Consider the following 24,586-nt stretch of genomic DNA (forward strand, 5'->3'; position numbering starts at 1 on the left):
GGAATAGTCATAAAAAAGACAGCACAAGATATTGCTAATAGTGTATCAGGAATTATAATCCTTATTATTTGCAACATTCTACTTGGATGGAATTTGTCCCATCCTAGTTTGTATACAAGCACTGGATCTGAGGGCACAGACAGCTGTCCCCAAAATATCAGGACATAGCACAGTGGTCATCTTTAATTTCCTATTAACTTAATCTGGATCCCTGTAGGACTTATAGTATTTTATCAGGACTAATCTTAGTTAAATCTTACTTGTTTGAATACTGTTTATTATTGACAGATTTTATTCAAAACTGTTAGGTTGCTGGTATCAAGCTGAGGAGTATAGACAGCCATACTGAAAATGACGATTCACTACGATACCCATTCTGATTTGATTACTACCTGTTTTTGTAGCTCTACACTATCTACAAAGTTGTATTTCTGTTAATTCTACTATGTACTGATATATTCAATTATACTTTATCTGATGATATAGCCAATTCTGTTGATGATAACAAGAGACAGCACAGTGACCATGGTAGAACTTCTTATACAGCAGTTTTATATGTCTTTTTAGTTTTATGTGTCTATAGGAATATGTCTTATTCTGTCCTGCTTTATTCTGTTTCTCCCTCTAATACAGAAAGGATAGAAATACATGTTAAGACTCATGCTTGCATAAAACCTATAAACAGTTTATGAGAGCTGATCTTATGACACATGATGAAATGAACAAATACTCTGAAGGAAAGAAAGGGGCACTGCAGTACCCAGTGCTGATTCCAGAGTGTTATGATGTGAAATCCAGCAATATTATTAATCTTTGTTCAGAAGGATTTTAATCTACTAAGTTTTGTTTGGTTTCAACATAAATGAAGATATGGATAAATGCATATATGTGTAAGTGTATAGGATTGATAGCTATATTACTTAGTTTTTGTTGGATAGTTGAACAGAACTGTTTGCAGTCTCCCTGGTTGAATTCCCATTTATATGTTCCACTTTTGTATCGTGAACAATTATTTGTGGGGGGACAATATGTATTCATCAACTAGTGATTTATTACTGTTTATTTCTTTTCTTTGAAAGTATGTACTATTTCTGCCCATTTTCTGTTTTGTTTTGTCTTTCTTTAAATAAAATTTAAAAATAAAAAAAAGTAAACTTCCATTAGTTATGATGACACAGCTTTCATGCATTGAAAAAACTTTCCTGGCCAACATGGAAAACAAAAACTTCTTCCAGCACCTTTATTTTCTAGTTTTCTAAATCTATCTAAGAGAAATTTATTTTTTCTTGACATTTAAGCATCTTTAAATTTAATTTTAACCTTCAAGCAGCAAGGAGGGCCTGGAATCCAGTCCCAGCCCTGACTGTGCAGGTTGAATTTCAGAGCACCAGGAAAACTTGGAAGATTGCTCCTAAGCAGTAAGACTTCACCCGGCATCTGAAACTGCCCTAAGACCCACGGGAGGTACGGGCTGGCCTAACTAAGCCATCCGCAGCCACCTCCCAGCAGCAAGGAGGGCCCAGAATCCAGACCTTGGCCCTGACTGCACCTGTGGGTTGAATTTCAGCACACAGGAAAACTTGGAACTTTGCTCCCAGGTGGTAAGACCACACCCTGGTCTGAAATCACCAAAGGACACAGGGAGTCCTGGCGGACCCAACTGGCCCACATGTATTGAGCTCCAAGTGGCAACCAGTTACCAGCAGTCTGCCTCAGGAGCCAAAAGTGGGCCAGATGATTCCCAGTGCACAGGAATGAGGAACGTCACCCCACTCTGGGACCTTAGCCACACCACATGAGCTTCCTGCATAACTCCCGTTGGCCCTGAGGAATGTGTGCTGCCCTCAGACCTTGGCACACGCAGACACCCACTTCCTGCACGACTCCAGTCAGCACTGAGGAACACCACACTGCCCTGGCACCTTGGCCTGCGCCCAGCAGATTCCTGGACCCAGGACATCTGCTGGCCCATTGGGGACTCTCCCTACCTCCTGGACCTAATACTGCTGTTGACCTTCAGCTCCCACCCTTTCTCCCAGAACCTTGGACTACAGCGAATTAACTGTCTTACCTTGAAGGGAGATTCAGTAACTGACTCACTCAAACAGAAGACCTCAGCAGAGTCTACTCACTATGGTGAGTATGCCCCTAAAATAGAGGTGTACAGTGGGTAAATAGGGCCAGGAGTAACGCTCCCTCCAGCTAACTGTCAGACCTTGGTGAGCCTGGCAAGAGTGTGGAAACCCCTTCCTGCACACACAAAACATCAGGCAGGGTAAGGAGTGTGCCAATAAGGACTCGCCCAACTTGAAGAAAATAACAAGGGCATATGAGACATGCAGGCACACAATAGGGACCTGGTAGGGCCTCAGCCAATACAAACACTATAATCAGGGAGATTGGGTGACCTGGAATAACCTGAAGATAAAGCAATCACAAGAACTAAAAACTGACCTACATCAATACCAGTAGGCTTGTCAGCCGAGGAAGAATGTAGAACTCACCCAACAAGCCCTTCAGTGAAAGTTAGGTGACTGGCCCATCTCTTCACTGAGTGACCCCAGCAATTGGACAAACATCAACCTTACAGTAGGGCCCCAAGATACACACAACCAACAGTTGGCACTAGTGGGATTAAAGGACCAAATATTAACTCAAAAGGGGAAAATGGCAAAACAAAAAACCAAAATGCAATCTCAAACATCTAGTCCACCAGGAGCAAGGACAGGAGACACCAAAATAGAGGACTTCAAAAGTAACACACAGGAAATCTCTGAAAAGATAGCGAGTGAAATAAAAAAGCAACTCCTTGAGGCTATAGAGGAAATCAAATTGAAAGTACTCTCCCTTGTAAAGACAGAAATAACAATCTTAGTAAAGGAATTGCTGAGCAGAGCTAAAGAAGAAATAGAGAAAAAAGTGCAGGAGCATGGGAAACAGATTGAAACCTTGAATGAACAATATAGAAAACAAACCAAATTCATGAAACAAACTCCAAGAGACATCCAAGAAACAAAAAATTCTATTCAAAGCTGGAAGAACCATTTAAATGAAGCTGAGGATAGGATTTTGGACCTTGAGAACAGGATTGTAATTAGTGAGCATGAAAGGATAGAACTTTTAAAAATAACAAAGCAACATGAAATGACAATCCAGCAGCTTCAAGATGATGCCAAGAGCAACAATGTCAGATAAATAGACATCATTGAAGATGTAGGAGTCAATGCATATGACATAACTAAACTATTCACAGAAGCAATAGCAGAAAATTTCCCAAAGATGGGGAAAAAAATCTGATATGCAGATGTGAGGCATACAGAATGTCAAATGCTCACAACCAACATAAATCTACACCCAGACATATAATAATTAAGATCTCAGAGATACAGCATAAAAACAGAATACTAAAAGCTGTTGGAGAAAAGACACAACTCACCTATCACGGAAAGACCACTAGAATCACAGAAAACTTTTCAGCACAAACCCTCAAGTCAAGACGAGCTTGGAGTGAGATATTTCAAGCCCTGAAAGAAAACAACTTTCAGCCGAGACTGATGTACCCAGAAAAACTTTCATTCAAGTTTAATGGAGAAATAAAATACTCCCATGACAAAGAACTGAAGAAATTCATGTATACCAAACCAACCCTAGAAAGTATTGAAAGACATACTAGATAAAGATAAAAATGAACACAATCCCCAGAACAACAACAGAAAGAAACCACCAGGTATGATAAGCAATTAAACAAAGGGGAAAAACAGAAAACAAACATCTGGAACATAACATGGCAAAGTCAAGCCAGTATATATCAGTGATATCCACAAATGTAAATGGTCTCAATTCCACCTATCAAAAGAAATAGGTTGACAGAATGGATCAAGAAACATGATCCCACAATATGCTGTACACAACACATCTGACTCAAAAGGAAACTCACAGATTAAAAGTCAAAGGATGGGAAACAGTATTTCACGCAACAGGAACCCAGAAAAAAGTAAGGGTAACTATTCTATTTGCAGACGTGAACTTCAAGCCTAAAATGATTAAAAGAAATAAAGAAGTTCATTACACACTCATTAGCAGAAAAATTCAAGAGGAAGAACAAACAATTATAAATATACATGCACCAAATACAGGATCACCCAACTACATAAGACAGAAACTAATGGACATGAAAAGCCAAATAGACAAGAACACAATTATAACAGGGGACCTTAACAGCCCATTGTCACAAAGAGATAGATCAACTAGACAAAAAGTCAGCAAAGAAATATAACTCAATCATGCACCCGAGCAACTGGATTTACTCGATGTTTACAGAGTGTTCTACCCAAACATATCAGAATACATATTCTCAGCTGAGCATGGGACATTCTCCAAAATAGACCTTATATTATCCATAAAACATTGTTAAGTAACTGCAAAGGTATTGAAATTATTCAATGCATAATATTTGACCACAGCACACTGAAATTGGAAATTCATAGCAAAAGAAATTGCAAAACCTGCATAAATACATGGAAAATAAATAACCTTTTAAACAACCAGGGGGCTACATATGAAATTAAAGAAGAAATAAAGCAATACCTACAATACAGTGAAAATTCTGCAATCTGTGGGATGCAATGAAAGCAGTCTTAGAGGGAAATATATAGCAATAAATTGTCATATCAAGAAAACAGAAAGAGCACAAATGAACAACCTAATGCTTCATTTCAAGCTTCTAGAAAAAGAAGAGTAAGTTAAACCCGAAGCTCATAGAAGAGAGGAAATTGTAAAGATCAGAGCAGAAATCAATGCAATTGAACCTAAAAAAAAAAAAACACAAAGAATTCATGAATCAAAAAGCTGGTTTTTTGAGAGAATAAACAAAATTGACAAACCTCTAGTTAACCTTATAAAGAAAAAGAAAGAAAATACCCAAAATCACACAATAAGCACTGAAAAGGGGGGAATTATGACAGATCCCATGGAAATTCAAAAAATCATAAATACCTACTTTGAAAATTTTTACTCACATAGAGTTGAAACCACAGAGGAAATGACAGATTTCTAGAAACATATGAACTACCAAAGCTCAACCAAGAAGAGATAGCAATTCTGAATAATCCCTTATCAGATACTGAAATTGAAAACGTAATTAAAAACTTACTAACAAGGAAAAGCCCAGTGCTGATGAATTCACGGCTGAATTCTACAAGAAATTTAGAAATGATTTGATGCCAATACTCCTTAAACTCTTCAATGAAATTGAAAAGGAAGCAATCCAACCTAAACCATTCCTAGAGGCAAGTATTACTCTCGTACCAAAACTAGAGAAAGACCCAACCAAAAAGGAGAACTACAGACCAATCTCACTAATGAACACTGATGCAAAGATTCTCAGTAAAATACTGGCAAATAGAATGCAGCAAATCATCAAGAAGATTATACATCATGACCAAGTGCAATTCATCCCAGGAATGCACGGATGGTTTAACATATGCAAATCAATAAATGTAATACATCTCATCAACAGAGCCAAAAAAACCACATGGTCATCTCAATAGATGCAGAAAAGGGTTTTAATAAAGTCCAGTACATGTTCACGATAAAAATCTTTCAGAAACTTATAATACATGGTGCCTACCTCGGTCTAATAAAGGCCATCTATGACAAACCAACAGCCAACATTATACTAAATGGACAAAATCTGAAAGCATTTACTTTAAAATCATGAAGAGGACCAGGATGTCCACTATCACCACTACTATTCAATATACTTCTGGAAACACGAGCCAGGGCAATCAGACAAGAGAGAAAAATAAAAGAAATAATGATAAGAAAGGAAGAAGTTAAATTATCACTATTTCTAGATGACATACTTTACATAGAAGATCCAAAAAACTCCATTAAAAGACTATTAAAAGTAAGAAACAAATTCAGCAGTGTAGCTGGATACAAAGTCAATGCTCAAAAATCAACAGCATTCCTGTACACAAACAAAAACTCACCGAGACAGAAATTATGGAAATATCACCTTTCAAAATAGCATCTAAAAAAGTAAAATATTTAGGAATCAATCTAAGAATGTAAAAAACCTATATGCTGAAAATTATGCTATGCTAAAAAAGGAGATTGAAGAGGATTTTAGAAAATGGAAGGATATTTCTTGCTCTTGGCTAGGAAGAACCAACATTGTGAAAACTGTGATGCTCCCAAAACTGTTACACAGATTTAACTCAATCCCAATCAAAATACCATTAACATACCTCACAGATCTAGAGAAAACATTCCTAAAATTCATTTGGAAACAGAAGAAACTGAGAATAGCAAAGGCAATCCTGGGCAACAAAGGCAAGGAGGCATCTCAATTACTGACTTGAAACTATACTACAAAGCCACAGAGAAAAAATCAGCACAGTAATGCCAAAGACACAGACCTGAGGATCAATGAAACAGATTAGAAAATGCAAGCACAACTACAGAGATACTCAGCCACCTGATATTTGACAAAGGGGCTAAAAACATGTTCACTGGAAGGATAGCATCTTTAATAAATGGTGTTGGAAAAACTGATTTGCCACATGCCAAAGACTGAAACTAGAACCATGCCTATCACCATGCATAAAACTAAAGTCTAAATGGATAAAAGACCTAAATATAAAAACAGAAACATTAAATGTACTGGAAGACAAGGTAGGCAGAAGTCTTGGAGACATAGGGCTAGGCAGAGAATTCATGAACAAAACGCAAACTAGATGGGAAACACTTCAAAGAATCAACAACTGGGATCTCATATTATTGAAAAGTTTCTGCACTTCAAAAGAGATCACCAACAGAGTGAAAAGAAAACCCACAGAATGGGAAAGAATTTTAGCCAGCAACCCCTCAGACAAAAGACTTATATCCAGAACATATAAAGAATTGAAAAACATCAAGCCCCTCAAATTCAAAGACTGCTCCAAAAATGGGCATCTGAGATGAACACACAGTTCTCAGATGAAGATATACAAATGGCAAATAAATATATGAAGAAATGTTCACCATCACTGGTCATTTAAAAAATGCAAATTAAAAACAGCACTGAGATTTCATCTCACTCCAGAAAGAATGGTTGCCATCAAGAAATCAACTGATAACAAATGTTGGCGAGGCTTAAGGGAAAAAGGAACACTGCTCTACTGTTGGTGGGGTGTTAGGGATGGAAATCAGTACGGAGAATTCTCAGAGGACTAGGATTAGAAGTTCCATTGAACCCAGCTATTCCCTTCCTAGGTATTTTTCCAGAAAAACTGAAAAGGTCAGGTCAAAGTGATATATGTGCACCCATGTTCATAGCAACACGATTTGTAATAGCTAAATCTTGGAAACAACCAAGATGCCCATCATCCACAGAGTGGATGAAAAAGATGTGTTATTTTTATATCATGGACATTACTGGGCTATTAAAAAGGATGATCTTGAGGCCTTCATAGGTAAATGGAGACAAGTTGAGGCTAACCTCATTAGTGAAATAAACAAGAATCATATTTATAAATATCACATTGTGTCTCTAGTGTAAAATGTAGTAAGAACAGTAGGAGTAATAAAACCCAAAATGTGTAATTGCTATTATAAAAAAAAGAGGAAAAGAAAGTGCTCTGAAGGATATATGCATACAAACAAACAAATATGCATGTATGTTTAAGTGTGTAGGATTGATAACCATATTACTGGGTTTTTGTTGGATAGCTGAACACAACTGTTTGCAGTCTCGCTGTTCGAATGTCCACTTTGTATGCTTCACTTTTGTAACTTGAACAACTATTTATCAACTAGTGATTTCTTACTGTTTAGTTTTTTTTGAAATTATGTATTATTTCTACCCTTTTTCTGTTTCATTTTTTTTTCTTTAAATAAAAAAAAAAAAACATGCAAAGGAATTCAAAACATTTCCTTCCCAAGAGTTTATAATGTATTTGGTGACATTGACCTGCATAAGCAAACATTGACAGTAAGCATTTTACTTTCCCTGACTTGCAAACAATTCTCTAAATCAAACAAAAGAAAAGAGAAAGGTCAGTGAACTCCAAGTTTCTTTACTCAGAGACCCAAGCTCTCTTCCTCTTCAGTAGGCTTGAGGCAACACTTCTGGCAATGTCTTTCGGCATATATTTACACTTTAGCATGGTTATTATTGCTTACCTGTCATGAGAGTGTTTACATTATTTGTCAAGCCTTATTAATCATGAAGAAAGAAAGATGCTAAATAACAGTATGGCCAAAAACTACCTTAAGCTTAAGCATTTGAGACCCCTACTTAAGCTTTCAGTATTACTCCTCTTTGTAATGCGAATTGTGCCACTTCATGAGGATTTTCCTCCTTAGAGATCTCACAGTGTGAGCCTGGTTGAAATGAGAGTTCCTCTGCAATCTACAATAGTTCTGTTGTATTATGTCAATATCTGGAAGCAGCAGTGAAATCAGCCTCACTCTGCTTAACACAAGGTATAGTTTGTACCAATTAGTTGTCTAATGTGGTATGTGTACAATCTTAGCACAAATTTTGTGGAGAAATTATGAAACAAAATATGCAAATTAAAATTAAGACAGTGTTTACAGTTTCTTCCCAAGGAACAATATTGCAAAAATTAAATTGTTCCAATAAAATTTTAAATCACTCAGAAAAAAATTAATTTTAAAGTCATACTGTGCCAAAGTTAAAGGAAACAAATAATACATAACATATCAAATTTATGCAAATAAACTAATCAACAGTGAACATTTATGGTACTTATAAACTAACAAATTAGATGCCAAAAAGCTACTTTTGAAATAATTTAAATTTTTGAAAACACATTTGTCTTTTTTCACTTCCTACTTTATTCCTAGTCATATCCTTACATATTCTTGTATAATATAGACACACAGACACATACAGGCCAAAAACCTTGGAAAAGGTTTAACATACTTCTGATGCTAGGCATATGCAAATTAATGCAAGATGTGAAAATAAATACAGACTGCTGAACCATCCTGCCCAGTTCTGAACAAGCATAAACTGGCTGCCTATCTATCTGAAAAATGAGGCATGGTGAACGGTGCACACAATAGCTCAGACCTATCCCAGGCACACACACAGAGCTCGGTGAATGTTGTCAGAGCCCTAAGGGCCACCCCCTGACCAAATCTCAGTAATGAGAGTCTGGGAGACTTCATGTTCTTCAATCTGAAAGAGGCCAACGCCTATTGTTTTTTATCTCCTACTTCTGGAATATGAAGTATAGCTTTGGGCCTCTTAGCCCACACTGCTAAACAAGCCCAGTATATATATCTAGCGCTAAAAAATATCCAGGGGTAAAACAAGTTTCAGTCCCTTGTGCCTCAGACATTCTAAGATCTTCTAAATCAGCATGGAAATCAGAAGTCATGAGTCTCCTTGGTCCATCACCAATGCACAATGCCTCCTATGCACATCTTTGTGGAAGGAAAAGGCGCAATGTCCCCGACCTCACTCTCAAGTTCTTTCCATAAAAGCATATATTAGAGGTCAACCATTTAAAAATCAACCCTCAAAACCCTCTTTTCTAAATACACTATAAATGGCTGCAAACTTGTAACTACTCTTTGTACCAAACATTTAGCCAACTGAGCAATGTTCTCCATCACATGCATACAAGTAATATTGTAAAAAGAATTTTCAATAGGACTTCTGCAGCTAGACTTGCTGAAACAGGCAGACAAGAGTGAGTTCTTGAAAATCAAATTCCAAGGCAAATGTCTTAAAGCAGGAAATCGGGGCTATGTTGTTAGAAGTTTGCAGTGGCTCACAAAGACTGCATTTGGTTCTGTCCAAAACATAACAAGGATAAAACGCCTCTAATATTAACCAGATGTGACTACCAGCTATTTTAGAAAAGAGGTTCATTTATGGCTCCTAAGTAGTTAATTTTAACTTCTAAAAACCCTTGGCTTCCTACTGCAGGTCCTGTCTGGACTAGCACCCTCAGTGGGGGAGGGGAGCAAGCCAGGGTAGGGAAGAAAGGAGCTGGGGCCTAGCTTTTAACCAAACCTATGCTGAGTTTCTCCACGTCATACATCATTTCATTAGGAAACCACTGGCTATTCCATTTGAAGGAAGAATTACAAATTACAAATGCTAAAAAAAACTCCTAGACCTTAAACTCAGCCCACAAGGAAATCACTGAGCTTTTGTAACCCAGAAGAGCAACCAATTGGTCAGTTCTTGTGCTGTCCAGCAGCTCCCTCTGTGACAATCCAGGGGGATTAACAAGGCAACTTGTTTTTAAGTCTAGAAAAACTCAAGGTCTTTATATTATGAAATTCATAACACAAAGCCTACTAGCCAAACAAACATTTATTTTGGAAAATTTACAGACCACCAAGAGAGCTGTGAACTGTCACTACTCACAAGGGGGGTTTAATATCATTACAGAGCAAATGGGAGGACTGCGGAAGAAATATATTCTGTTGTCCATTTCTTGATGGGACAGTGGAGAGACTGTGCATTCTGGCAGTATAGTCCCAAGAAGAGGTCTGAGCCGTCACCATGACTTCTCACCATGGTCTGCAGCTCTGGAGATGGATGGGCAGGAAAGTCAACACCTTCAAGCTGAAGATCATGGGAAGCACTGCCAGCCAAGCCCACTCCACACACAGAGCACCTCGGTAAGAGATGCTACAAAGAAGCACAATAATGGGATCTGTGCTTTGGTTGCTAGAGTAATTTGGGGATGGGAGCTGCCTGGAGAAGCAGGCCTTTGTGCTAGACTGCCAGAAAGCTGGGCCAGTGTGTCAGGCATTGTAGCATACAGCTGCAAGCCCAGCTAGTGGGAAGGCTGCAACAGAAAGTTCAAAGTCAGCCTGGGCAATTTAGCAGGACACCATCGCAAAATTAAAAAGAAAAACCAAGACTGGGGATACAGTTCAGTGGTAGAGTGTTTACTTAACATGTTTTCAATCCCTATCTCCTAAGAAATAAAAAAAGTGGGACATTTTTAAGACTGAATAGCTCAATAATTCTTACGTATAAGCAAGGCGATCTACAAGAATAATGTGGCAGTTGGTCAAGAATCTTTAGTCACTCCTCAGTGATAATCTTGGTAGAGAATAGGAAAGGGTCAGTATGAGACAGAAATAGATACTGTTCTTGGTCACACAGGAAAAAAATCATTATCAATTCCTTTATGAAGAAACTGCAGACTTGAGAAAGCCACCGCAGAATATTTTAAGTACTACACACTGCCATGTCAAGACCACATCCTAGGTCTCAGTCCCCCATATGTCACTCTGAACACTGCTTCTATTCCCTTCTGTAAAGTCGGTTTCTCCTCTGACCCTTTCATGAAGTTACATGGCCAGCAGACTCTCCCTACTTCAGTCCATTTCCAAAGTCTATAAGGGTGAAATCAGCTAAGGCACCCTGCTTTCTTCTCAAACCAACTGTGGCACAGAAACAGTTTTCTTCCTCCATGGTAGACAAGTTTCATTAAAAAGCATGTAATAAAATGTTGCTACTAAAAAAAAAAAATAAAGACATGAATGAAAACCCCACTTTAACATTTATTATTAGACATACAAAGTACAGCCAAATTGCAATTTCAAAAAAATTCATTCTGTTGCATTGTATCTAAACACAAACCTGACTCTGTGATCCGCAGTCTGAGGAACCCCCAGGGCTTTTTAATAACATTACATCCATTCTGTGTAACACAAATTAATTCCGTCTCGAGTTCTCCACATCTCAAATTCACATCGCACCTGATAAGACAGCGTAAGAGAAGAAGAGGGAAGGGTTTCACTCATGGGGAGGCCTTGCGTGAGCCCACTGGTCTCCAAGAGCACTGCCAATGGCTCCTCCCATGAGCAACCGCTCCAAAGCACGTAAGTAGCACATCTGACACAACCCTCCATGCTGCTCAAACGCAGCCCAATAACCTGGACCAAAGCTCCATGGCGACAGGGCTTGGCTGTCATTCTCTCTCATTCCGCTGTAACTATGTGTCTGCTCATGAATGTTTTGAGACCAGAGGTGATAGGGTTCTCCCAGGATAACCTAAACTTGATTATAATCCTGTGCCTTCCAGAGCAATGGCTTCATCTCCAGGAGGGTTAGTTCTTAAGCCTCTATGGCGTATCAGTATCCCTGCTTCTGTTCCTAAGGTCAAGCTTCAACCCCTAGGTACCAAAGGAACAAAGAATTTAGGCAACTGCTGATCAGCCAAATGTATCCACATTCTCACCACTGACCTTCCCACTGTAGCCCTGCTGAGGGCTTATGCTGACCAATAAGCAACACCACTGTTTAAAAAAGTCATCTCCAGCTCAAGGACATAGTCACTGCATTCATTACCCCTCAAGTCTCCTGACCCACTTTCCTGAACCTTGCTGTGCTTCTGCCACCACCTGCTTTCTTCTTCTGGGCACCCCACGGGCAGGAGATAGAAATTTGAATTCAAACTTGTTTGGTCTTCTTTTCTATAAAGTCCTGATTGTTTTTTAATGAAAAGCCTTAAAACCTAATTCTGGCCTACTTAACCTTTAATATAGAATGAGAAGCAGTTGAGTGATTCCCTATGACTTCAACCCCAGTAGATGGTCCCTCACCCAAGTGTATGGCTGCAGATGCTACACTAATAGTGCAAGCTGGAGACCTGAACCTGGTACACACATATTACAGTTTCCTGCACTGAGTTTTAAAAACTGTAGGCATCAAGTTAGCACAAGTCTTTAAAAATAAAACCTAAAGTACAATTAATTCACCAGGATTTGCTAAAGCATATGGCACCAGATTCCACTGGGCTGTGCCTTACTGCTAACAATACACCTAGAAGAGAAAATCAAAATATTGAAGGTACTTGTAGTCAAAGTGCAACTGAAACAGAGTAACTATGATAAAGTACGGAGTATCTTGAGAACTCCTGGAAGCAGAGGCTTTTTAATAGCAATAGCTCTGAATTCCCATGGAACAGCAACCTGAAAAGCACAGGTAAAACGGTTGTTCTTTCTTAACAAAGACCTGGAGTCAGGTGCACATGGAAGACGCATGAACACTGACACAATTCCCAAGTGACAGCAGACACACAAAACCAGAAGAACACACCTTACTTGCACAGTCAGAAAGGAGCAGTGGTTACTCTCGGTCTCAGCACTACTGAAAAAGCAATCCATGGGCGTTTTACTTGAGAAAAATGAAAGCCATCACAGAAGTATACCTCCTGTTCAAAAAGCCATGCTGCTTGGGCAAATTCTGACAAGAAATCTGCTTGTTTCCCACTTTAGCATTCTATTAGGAAGCTAAAGAATGCTTTCCAAATACCTTAAATGATAGCCAAAGTTTCCACACAGCAAGTGAAACATAGTTCTTCTGGAAGAATCTATGTTTCTTTAGAAAGTTTTCAGAAAGTTTTTCAAAAAATAAGGAAATAAAATCTCCCAGTATACCACAAGGGAAAACAGAAAACATGCTAGGACAGTTGTCTATTATTGCTGTAATAACGTTCTCTTTATGTTTTAGATAAAGTCAATGAAAAACCTTTGATGGTGAAGTGCTTGCTAATGCTTTTCGCCAAACTGAAAATCTAACAGTGAATCATGGGCTTCCTTTCCATCTCCAAACCATGCAGTACAACACTGCACCCCAACACCTGTGAGTGTGCACAATGAATGAGTCTTACCAGACCATCACAGTTGCTAATGGCAACAGAGGTTCCTGGAACATCCACAATGTCACCAACATAAGCACAGTTGGTCAGCAAAGGCTCTGTTCTCCAGATTCCTTCAGAAGCACTTTCAGGTCGATAGTCATTCACAGGACTGGTTATATTCCCAGGCACAGGAGAGGTTTCATACCATTCCACAACAGCCCCAGGGGCTACTAGCTGAGTGTTGGGCTTTAGTCGCAAATGAAAATCTCTTCCAAATGCAGTAATGTTAAAAAATAATTGTTCTGAGTTAGAAGACACGTCCCTCGCTGACCTCTTTTTGTGATTTGCAGACAGGATGTGGGAGAGATAACGTCCTTCTAGATCTGTGCTGAATGGAGTTACCAGCTCATATTCTCTATGTCTCCGCATTGGTAAATCTGTGGGGTAAAAAAACAGAACTGTGAGACCCTGTGGAGCAAGAGCACACAGACAGACCTGACAGAGGCACCCCGTAGCACACTTCAGTGTGCATAACTACATTCCCAAACCATTTCATAAATATCAACCTTCGAGAACTCAAGTCAGGTTCCAAAGGCACTTACGTAACTCAATGAATCATTTTTTAATTTTAAAAAACGTATTGCACTGTGAATATTCATTTTATATGTTTCAGAACATAATATAATAAAAGTTTCTATTAACTATATATGGCTTGCTTAAAAATCAAGATATAAGACCAAATACCTTATTACTGGCATAAGTGGCATCTGCTACAAGCTTTTTTAAGGTTGCTATTATGAAGACAGTTTTATATTCTTCTCAACTTTTCCCTGTAGAAATTCTAAAATCCATGCTAATTCCATGTCACTCATGTCACTCCTACAATAAGCCTGTAAGTTATGCACTGCAGCTTACGATGGTATAGTTTACACAGGTTTTTAGTCATAACAACCCTAAAGCCATACTTCACAAGTGGAAACACCAATGGAGGGAAGGCTATGTCTAAGATCACACAATTATGAACCTCAGATTTAAATTCAGCCACAATCCAAAGCCCGTATCCTCTCTAACCTGTATCTCACTGTGTCCCATCAATCCTCATTTGCAGAAAGTCAAAAGAATGGACAAAAAGAAAAAACAACCTGAAACTTGAACACACAGATACCAGTCACGAAAGAACGGCATTCTCATCTGGTGTAACGTCCCTTCCACAAAACACAGACCCACTTGTTAACTAAATTTCACAATTAGGACTTATTTCCCCTACCACGGCCAAAGGTTAGTACTGTATCTACTAAAATATAATCACCCTTGGAAAAGACGCTAAAAAGATATTCTAGAGAATTCTAGAGAAACAGAAACAATGGAAAAGCAAGCACAGATCCAGGCAGGCACACACTAATCATTCTAACTACTCAGGAGGCTGAGGCATGGTGGTTCAAGGCTAGTAGCTTTAGTTAGGGCCTGCCTCAGAATAAAATTTAAGGGGATGTAGATCAGCATGACAGTCCCTTCTACTATGCACCAGACCCTGGACTCGATAAGAAAGATGAAAAGAGCCGGTGATTTAGCTCAGTGACATAAGTGCCTGCCTGGCAAGCTGGCAAGTGTGAGGTCGTGAGTTCAATCCCCAGTACAAAAAAAAAAAAAAATAAGCAAGCATGAAAAAGGAAAACCTAGATTATGAATTAAAAAGTTCCCCACCTTCATAGCCAAAAGGACACAGGCTTACAGATCTTTTCATTAAAAGGGAAAGGGAGGAGGGGAAGAGGTGAAAAAGAATTAAGATGTGTTATGTCGGGGCTGGGGGTTTAGCTCAGCAGCATAAGTGCCTGCCTTGCAAGCAGGCAGTCCTGAGTTAGATCCCTGGTACTGATAAAAAGGAAAAAGACAAAAAAAAAAAAGATGTGTTATGTCAATGCACCAACTCCACACCAGGAATGTAATCATTATGTACTGCAAAATTACTTAAAAAATAAAAATTGTAAAAATTACTAAAGAACAATAAATAAATAAAAATAGTAAGTTCCTCATATTCCTTACTTCAGCCCAAGATTTGCCCTGTAGTATGTTCAAATGCACGGTAAAAATATTCACAAACTTTTGATCTATAGAAAATGCATGTTTTATCACCAATAAAGTATTTAGAGAACGAAATCCACATGAGAACCTGTGCTCTTTATAAAATCATTGTAATTGCTATGTTCTTAAGAAATGTGTAAAGTACTGAAAGATGAAGGTAGTTTTTCAACTTGGGAACTGGGCATGTTTATCATTACACCACATACAACAACCAATGCATTAAACAAAAACTGCTCGCTAAGAGTGCCAAGGAAAGGGTGAGGGCTGTGCCATTAACAGCACAAGGAGAAGCCTGGCTTCGGCACCCACAGTGCACAGCCCTGCCACACTGAGATCAGCAGTGGGCAGCACCAACGAGGGGTTGGTCTCTAATGACAAATTCATAGTGGGCGACTCCGTATTTTGGCTTACAAAAGGAATGGTAATTTCAGAGCAATGAGGGCAGGTTTCTATAGTACAGGGGGATCCAGCCCTTGGGTGAGCGCTCAGCCAAACCCAGACTGAATACTGATCCCTGAGAACCAGGAGGTCCCCAGGCAATGCTGTGCATCATTCCATTCACCAACCAGCATAAGACTCACACACAGCGCCCACCAGCTGCACCAAGAGGACGGCAGAGACTGTGGACTCGTCTCTATGCAGCTAGTCACATGACTTAGCGAAAGGACTGCCTAAGATACAGGAGTGCACGCCTGCACCAGTAATCTCAAACCTTCCTCTAACCAGTTCAGCATTTCACGGAAAGGATTTCCCAATCCCACTGAAAGGGACTCACACAAGATAGTCGAGACAATACACTAACAGTGGGACTAAAAGACGGCAGAATCCTCAAGGCCAGGGAGAAACAGGAGGTTTCTACACACCCACGAGGACCCCGCAGCCTCCTGCTCACACTGCCCAGGACAGTCCCATCTTCCAGTGTCAGACATGCTGTAAATTTTTAGTCAAAACAAGGACAGTGCATTTCTAGAAAGCTTTGACTTTCCTAGTACTCTATTATAAATCATTCCTAAATTGTACACATAAAAACATTTCTGAACTTATACCCTGAATCCGCCATTTTTTAGTAGGGGAGTAAGACAGATACATGCCTTGGCCCCTTGGCCTCCTCCATCAGCTGCCTTACAGCAGTGAGCAGACTAACAAGAGGAAGCCCAGGCGCCTGCCACACACTGGGTCAGGAAGCACTGCACTCTGTGTTTCCATCTGAGAATACATCACCTCCAACCCAGTAATCACAGTGCAAATGCTACCAGCCCTGTCTGTAATGAGAAAGTAAATCTAGAAGGCCCAACTCACAGCAAGTGAGGGGACCTAGAGGACATTTTAGTCCTGCTCCTTTCACAGCTGACAGAGGGCTCACATCTACCTCAGAATGCATGAACCATCTTGCTGGCAATTTCCAATTTAAGACTACCACAAGCAGGATGGTGTTCTATCTACCCAAAGCCAGTCAACCATGTTTCCCCCAGTGTAACTTCAGTAAAAGGCTCTTAAATTCTAAGTGTTAGCAGGGAAAAATAAAAAAAGTGGGGAGAAGTTTAAAGCTATCAACAGATTTTAATCTCAGATTGCAACTACACACAAAAACCAAATTATACCTGATTCAGAACGTACGCACTTACAAACCTACCATTTTCCTCACAGCAGTACAACATATGGCAAGGGGATGAATTTCTTCTTAATGAAGTGTAAGAGTTTGTTTGTTTGTTTGAGACTGGGCTTTGCTATGTAGTGGAGGCTGGCCTGGAACTCATGGCAATCCTCCTGCCTCACCTCCCAGGTACTGAGATTACACACCCAGCTTCTGCATCGCTTGTAAATTCAGATTCCTCAAGGGGTCACTGGAGGACAGTAATACTTCCACCTTCATGATGGTGACAGGTTTAGGTGAGATTATACAGATGATTCAGAAAATGTTAATACCACCAATTTAAGTGGAAATTAGCTACTCAGAAATGCTATATTCCATTTTAAAGTCAGGATCTGTACACCTGTAGCTATAATGGTTCGGTGTCCCAGTGGTCCACATAAAAAGGTTTCTGTGACCAAGACTTCCACTAGTACAGAGAGCTGGAGTGACCCCTGTGGCAGACGCACTGGCGATTTCGCACAGGCAGCGGCTCCCAGGCACTGTGAGGATGCTGCCTCCTGCGGGGGAGCCAGCACAGGCCCTGTGCGTGCCACTCCTGCTGCCTCCACAACACAGCCAGCACACATCCTCTCTTCTCCGCCTGTTTCCCCACTTCACTCAGTCTTTCCCACCAGCAAATCAATAAGCTCCCAGCACATCCCAATCAAAATCAGTGACACCCCCACCGAGGGAACCAGCCCTCCCAGCGGGAACCCCCACCTGCCTCCTCCCCAGGGACAAGGGACAGCACCATTCCTGTCAGATGTGGGCCCCTCAACCTCGAAACTCACTGCCTGCAACACTGTAAGAAACAAATCTCTGTTCCTGATAAATTCCTCAAGCTAGAGACCTGGCTGCAGCTAGAACAACCATGTAGCTAACACTCTACTCCTGCACCACTCTGCAGACACGTCGGACTCTCCAAAGTCACGGATGACCATGTTTTGCTGAGACCAGTGGTCAAGACTTGAGCTCGTGACCTGCCCTGCTGGCAGCATGCGACCCAGCTTACGTCTCCTTGGCTTGACAGCACAGAAGGGCAGCAGGACGGGCCCAGCCTCCTTTCTGTGACCGTCACCTCTGCCTGAGCCGCCCCTGCTCCTCCATAACCATGAAAGGTTTCCAGACTAGACACATCGCGCCAGGCTTCCCCATGAACGCTTCTCTCCGAAGTCCTGATTTTCAGTAGGTATCGTGACCCTCCCAAAGGAGACTCCCAATCTTCTGGTTCCCAGATCTGTTCTCTCTCATCGGTGCATGGCAGCTATCTGCTTCTAGTTCCCCAAATTCAAAATGTGACCAATCCATCCTTAACTCTTCACACCACAAACCTGTCCTGACCCTAATTCTATTATTGATTCTACCGTCAAAATATACCCAGACTCTGGCAAGCCACCACCACATCACTGCTACTCACCCAGGCCAAACCAGCGCCACAGCAGCTCTGAGTGTGCATCCCAGCTGCTCTCCTGACTCTGCTCTGTCTCTCTTCAAGTCATCCTCGGAACACAGCCAGAGTAACTGAAGGGTCAGTTGCCCCATTCTTCTCCTCAGATCGATCTCACCACAGGAAAATGGCTTGTGCGCTCTTACAGCCTAATGGGAATCTCACATCACCAGCTGTTTAACTTGCCACTTCCTGTGCTCCCTCATCCCCAGAACACCATGGCTCAGTCTCTCATGGAAGTCTTTCTTGACCTCCTATAGCCATCTTATCACTCTCAAGCCACCATGTTTTTCCATTGTCCATAAATCTTGTCACTATCTGACACGCTACCAATTTAACTTTCATGTTTGTCTGCTGTTTCTTTAGATCTACTAGCATGTAAGCCTCTCATGAGGGCAGGAAATACAGTCTTCCTGCAGTTTCTCACTGACTAAAACAGAATCTGAAGTCACTCAATAAATGTATTTGTGCATGTAGAAGAGAATGCATGCATGAAAGCCGTCTGAGCTGAAGGGTTTCTCTAGGAAGTAACCTTATCACCCAGCCACAATGAAGGCAAGCTGCTCACATCATCCTGTTCTTCTCCAGCCACAACTCTGCTTGCAAACCTCGTGCGTATTTCTCAAAGTCCCCACTCGCCTGCAAATCAAACATCTCATAGAACTCAGGTCATACAATATTAGCTGCAAACAAGAAATGGATGCATGAGAGACCTCCAGGAAGCCAGGCAAAGAGCCCTACATTCTAAAGGCAGGCAGCAGGAAACCAGGCCCATGCTAAGCCCCATTCTAGGAGAATCCAAACGAGATAGGTCAGCAACCGAAAGGGTCTTCAAAGTCATTTAACGTTTGCCTCTCTGTGTAATTCAGGCATCCCAAAGCAGATGCTCCTTTCTGAGTCAGAAGCAGAACAGCCAAGCTGGCTCCTGCTCCTGGGAGAACAGGGTTCTCTCTCAGGACTCGGGCCTCTCTCCGCCTCGCCCAACCCCTCACCAGTGCAGAATGATTTATGTGACTACAAAGTTTGGAAAGCACAAGGGGTCCACTGGTCACAGCCCCTCCTTTCTTATCCTTCTTTCTGGGGATGAGCCTGCCAAGGAGGGCAGCCTGACTCCTGGGCCTGACACACACGGGGTGGGACCCAGGGGCAGGTGCCTGCCACAGTGAGGGCCTCTGTGGTGAGAGATTCATTCTTACCTAGGGCTCTTGTGTTTCCTATTTCTCAACATCTCCAGGACCCAGGAAGCAAGATGGTGATAGCTTCAGTATTTTCTCAGAAACCTGAATAACCCCTATGAAAAGTGCTGTTACACTTTTGCTGGTATATATGGAATTAATTCTCTTGTCTTTATATTCCTTATTCTTAAGTTTAACACAATGACTTGTTTCTTCCTGCACTGTGTAAAATAACCACACTGTTACACACATGGCCACATGTGTGGATATATTTATTTACAGACACAAACAATTACTACACAACCTACATCAAAATATCTTCAAAGTCAATGTTCTCTGTTCCCAGATAGACTGAACATCCCTAACCTGAAAACTAACAATCCAAAATGCTCCCAAATCTAAAGCTTTTTGAGTGGTGATAAAATACCACAGGGAGAAAATTCTACACAGACCTCATGTGGCAGGTCAAAATGCAGGTGCACACAAAATACTATGTAAAATTGCCTGTATGTATGAGGTATATACAAAATACAAATTAATTTCATGTTTAGTGTAGGATCTCATTCCCAAAATATCTTCCTCCCTCCCACCTCCATATATCTAGATATAGATACAGACAGATATATAGATATATAGGTATATATCTACATGCCTATACAACATCCAAAACACTTCTGACCCCAAGTATTTCAGAAGGGATCCTCAACCCATAGTTAAAGATCTTTGACTCTGTCTTAATATCAAGCATGGCAGGCTTTCCTTATGGTTTCCAAACCTCAATAATTTTTAAGCTTCTGGACACCTTTTGCGCTGCCTGTGCTTCAGTGTGACACACTGCATATAATTAGCTCTCAGTAATTAAAAGAAAAACAGTTACTTCAAGTCATAAGCGAACAGGTAGGTTCTTTGCTGCAAACAACAGGCTTCTCTCTCTTGTTGTCTGACACAGCTAAGCAAAGTAAACACCCATCCTACTTTAGCAAGCCTCCCATTTCATTGTTCTGCTCATGCTGTGCAGATTCGCCCAAAACACGCTCAACAGCTACCTCCTTTCAACTCTTTCCCCATGGTAAAGTCACTCCAGTCCTCCTGACCAGCACTAAGAAATTCTCTCAAGCTACCCTTCCTTCCAATCGCTGGAACCCCTCATCATATGGAAATCCTGCAAGTCCAAAATCCCCTCACTACTAAGAGCTATACAAATTACAACAAAATCCTGCCTAAATTTGGACTTAAAAGAGGTTTCCCCATATACTACTTCAGTGATCAGGCTTTGTCCCTCAGTTCTCATCTTTAATACTGAGAGTAACACGTCAGTCACACACACACACACACACACACACACACACACACACACACACACGGGCGCAGGAGCACACACACAGAGTTAGCAATTGATACTCTGTGTCATTCTAGCAGCACAGCTTTAGGACTCAGGGGCACAGGTGGAAGCCGGACTCACCTGTCGTCCATCCATCTGTCTACAGGAGCAGGGCTCAGTCTCAAGTCCTCTTACGCCTGCACTTAGCCACATGTCATGGCTGAAGACAAGTGTGGTTTCCTCCCCATGGTGTCCACAGCACGGGTGCAAAGCTCTGTGCAGTGCAGCTCACCACGAGGCCCACCCACCACCACAGTGTCCAGCTGCTAGGCACAGCCAGTCGGACACTGTGACTCAGCACACGGTGACCCGAAGCCCCACAAAGGCAGTGCTATGCAAAGGGTTGAGCACGACAGTGAGAGCTGAACGCTCCACACTTGAACTCGGGTCCCAGCCCAGCAGCTTCTTGCAGGTGATTAGGAAAGAGGATCAGAGCACATGGTGCCTCAGGCAGGAGACTAGGAGGAAGAGAGGTGAAGGAAGAACCTGCCATTCTGAGATTTCATAAGAAGGACGTTGATGCCCCCTTCTCCATCACCACCCTGTGCCACTGCATAGAAGGAAGGCAGCCTTCACCCTCCCACCCAAGCCCAGGGTTCCCACAGGATCAGAAAGACCCAAGTCCCAGTCAGAAGAGGACACGAAACCCAGGCAGCCATCCCTCCCCCACAGAGCCATCACAGAGACTGGCCTCTCTGCTGAGAAGGCAGTGAGCCTCCACCAGAGCGAGCTGCTCACTGGGGCCGCCTCCTTCATCGGGCACAGCTGTCTCTGAGCAGAACTCTGGCCCACAATACAAAAGCCAATGAGCATTTTCAAGATCAGCTAAAGCAGTGGCTCCAGCAGAGGATCAGGGGACAACGGAAGCCAGTCACCCAGGAAAGCCATAAGCAGAGTAAGAAGTGGACGTTAAAGAGGACATGGAATGCTGACAGGCTCACTTGACAAGGCTGCACACATGCCAGGGAAGGAGACGCCTCTTCTCTCAGAAGCCATGGAAACGCCACTGTGGCACACACCGAGACCACCGCGGACATAGCCAAACCCTTTCCCTGGCTTCAGCCCCTCAGATCGCACAGCCCAGACAGACACTGCGGTTTCTCTGCATGTCTGTCTTCAGTCTAGGCCTGCTTATCAAGTTGTGTGAAGAAAGAAAAGGTAGCAGAGACAAAGAACAAACAGTTGTGAACTGCAAACTCTGTTTTTTTTAATAAATATTTGTGGCAACTGCACAATGTTTATATCCAAGAAAGTCATTTAGAAAATAGCACATTCTTTAGTATTCTGGAACATGAGATTAGTAAGAGTCTTTCAAGAAAAGAAAACTACTCTTTAAAGAGAAATATCCATATGTTTTGGGGTTTTTTTGCCACAACTTCAAATGTCTGAGACAGAGAATAACAGCATAGTAACGTATGTGCTTAAGGAAGGACCAAACATGACATTAACATTACAATCTCAGCGTTAGAATAAGTGCTTCTATTGATTTTATCTGTCATCGTTAGTAACTTTGAACTCTAAAACTATACTAGGTATTCTATAAATAAATATTTCTCACACCTTTTACACCATTTTGAGGGTTAGAACTTTTAAAGATTGGATCTAAAATATAAAACAACAAAAATAAACATGTTTCCCAGAAACCAAGGCTAAGTAAATCGAGAAAGATGGACAGCATTCTTACATGTTTTTACTGAAACCTGACGTACAGTAAATGTATTCTCCAAATCTATATGTTTGGCTTATGGTTTGACAAACAAGAAACTGGGACAGTCTACTCACCACTGCATCAGTTTTTCATTGATCCTGTAACAAATCACCCTAAGTCTGGTAATTTAAAACAGAGGTCAAAAGTCTGAAACAGCTGCCCTGAGAGAAAGCCACAGCACCCATGCCCGGGCTGCCTCCCCCGACACCCGAGGCGAGAAGCCCTGCCTTGCTCTTTCAGTCTCTTGAGGCCCCCGGCAGCTGGCTCCTAACCACGAGTCTCATCTCCAAAGCCAGCTGCCTCAGACCCTCTCCATGCTGCCCTTTTACCTCCCTCTTCCACTTAGAAAGACAACCACAAAGCTAATCCTATTAGGATGATCTATTTTAGGATCACCTGATTAGCAACTGTAATTCTGCTTACCAACGCAACCCCCTTTTCACCATGTAACTGGACACACTCACGGATCCCAAGGGAGTGGGCCATCACCTCTCCACAGCTCCTGCTTCCTCCAGCCGGCTGAGGGTCCTCATGGAGGGGACACCTCAGCACCGATGCCTGCTTCCTCCTTGTCTGCACCCCTAGTTCCCTACAGGTCAGCCTCCCTACACCACCGTGAGCCCTGAGTGTCAGAGCACTGCCTGCTCTGTCTCTGAGGACACAGCCAACATGCTCTGCTTCTGAGTATTTAAGTACAATGGATGTCAGCAGCTTAGATTCTAGATCATGGAAAGGACCATATATGAGAAAGTGAGGTCTTCACATGTAAAAGGAAGTCCGGCTCATAAATAATGCTTTCAGTCATTCTTTCTCTTTTTAGGTACACGTATATATAAAAATACATTTTATTGAATGTAAAGAAAAATTGCAACCAGTGAGTTAATATTTAAGACCACAGTGTTTGATGCTTTGTATTTTATCTTCTACAAATTTCTGAAAGTGTCACTTCATGAATAAATTATTTCACACTAAGCACAATTTTAGATTCATGAAGAATTTGTAGCAATCATTTTTATAAACAAGAGACTGACATTTTGCTGCAGAACCTCTCCCAGGGATTTACACCCAGTCAGCAAAGTCCCGTGGAGGAAGTCACACAGGCCCACTTGGGAAATCAGGACAGAACAATTACACAGGGGACAGGCGTTCCTCCACCAGGAACCTCCCCACAGCAGGCTCTCCATTTTAAAAAATACGTAATTCTCAAAATCTATTCTGAGAGTTGGAGGACTCTTCTGATACTTCTAATACAATCAGAAAAGCATTGGTGTAACTGTTCATATTTATTGGGGTTTTAAGGATTAGAATAATGATGAACTCGCTACATCTTTCAGAGACTGTAAATTTTATATTCAAGGATCCAGGAGGACAAAGCAATAAAAAAAGGACAAAGCTGCAATTATTTATAGCTAAGAGTTTAAAAATCAATACTTTCATATTGCCAGAGGGAGTTGACGCCACACAAATGTTTTCAAAATCCATTTGTCAAAAACATACCCTATTCACTTTGTTTTTACTCAGTAACCAACTTG

At 41.3% G+C, this 24,586-nt stretch overlaps 1 protein-coding gene across 5 annotated transcripts in view; it reads right to left on the reverse strand.

The window, feature by feature from the left end:
• Adamts3 (ADAM metallopeptidase with thrombospondin type 1 motif 3) overlaps positions 1-24,586 on the reverse strand; it is a 281,816-nt gene that overhangs the window by 252,497 nt on the left and 4,733 nt on the right. For 3 of the 5 annotated variants that reach the window (XM_063240532.1, XM_063240531.1, XM_063240534.1), the window contains one exon: positions 13,659-14,065. In XM_063240532.1, coding sequence (XP_063096602.1) covers positions 13,659-14,065 — 407 coding nt within the window. Of the gene's footprint in view, positions 1-11,623; positions 11,743-13,658; positions 14,066-23,128; positions 23,401-24,586 lie in introns of those variants that run through there. The other 2 variants (XM_063240533.1, XM_063240536.1) reach the window with 2 other exon arrangements.

The sequence above is a fragment of the Cavia porcellus genome, unplaced genomic scaffold (assembly GCF_034190915.1).
Source record: "Cavia porcellus strain 051 isolate PalLab524CR breed Dunkin Hartley unplaced genomic scaffold, mCavPor4.1 scaffold_30, whole genome shotgun sequence".
Classification (NCBI taxonomy): Eukaryota; Metazoa; Chordata; class Mammalia; order Rodentia; family Caviidae; genus Cavia; species Cavia porcellus.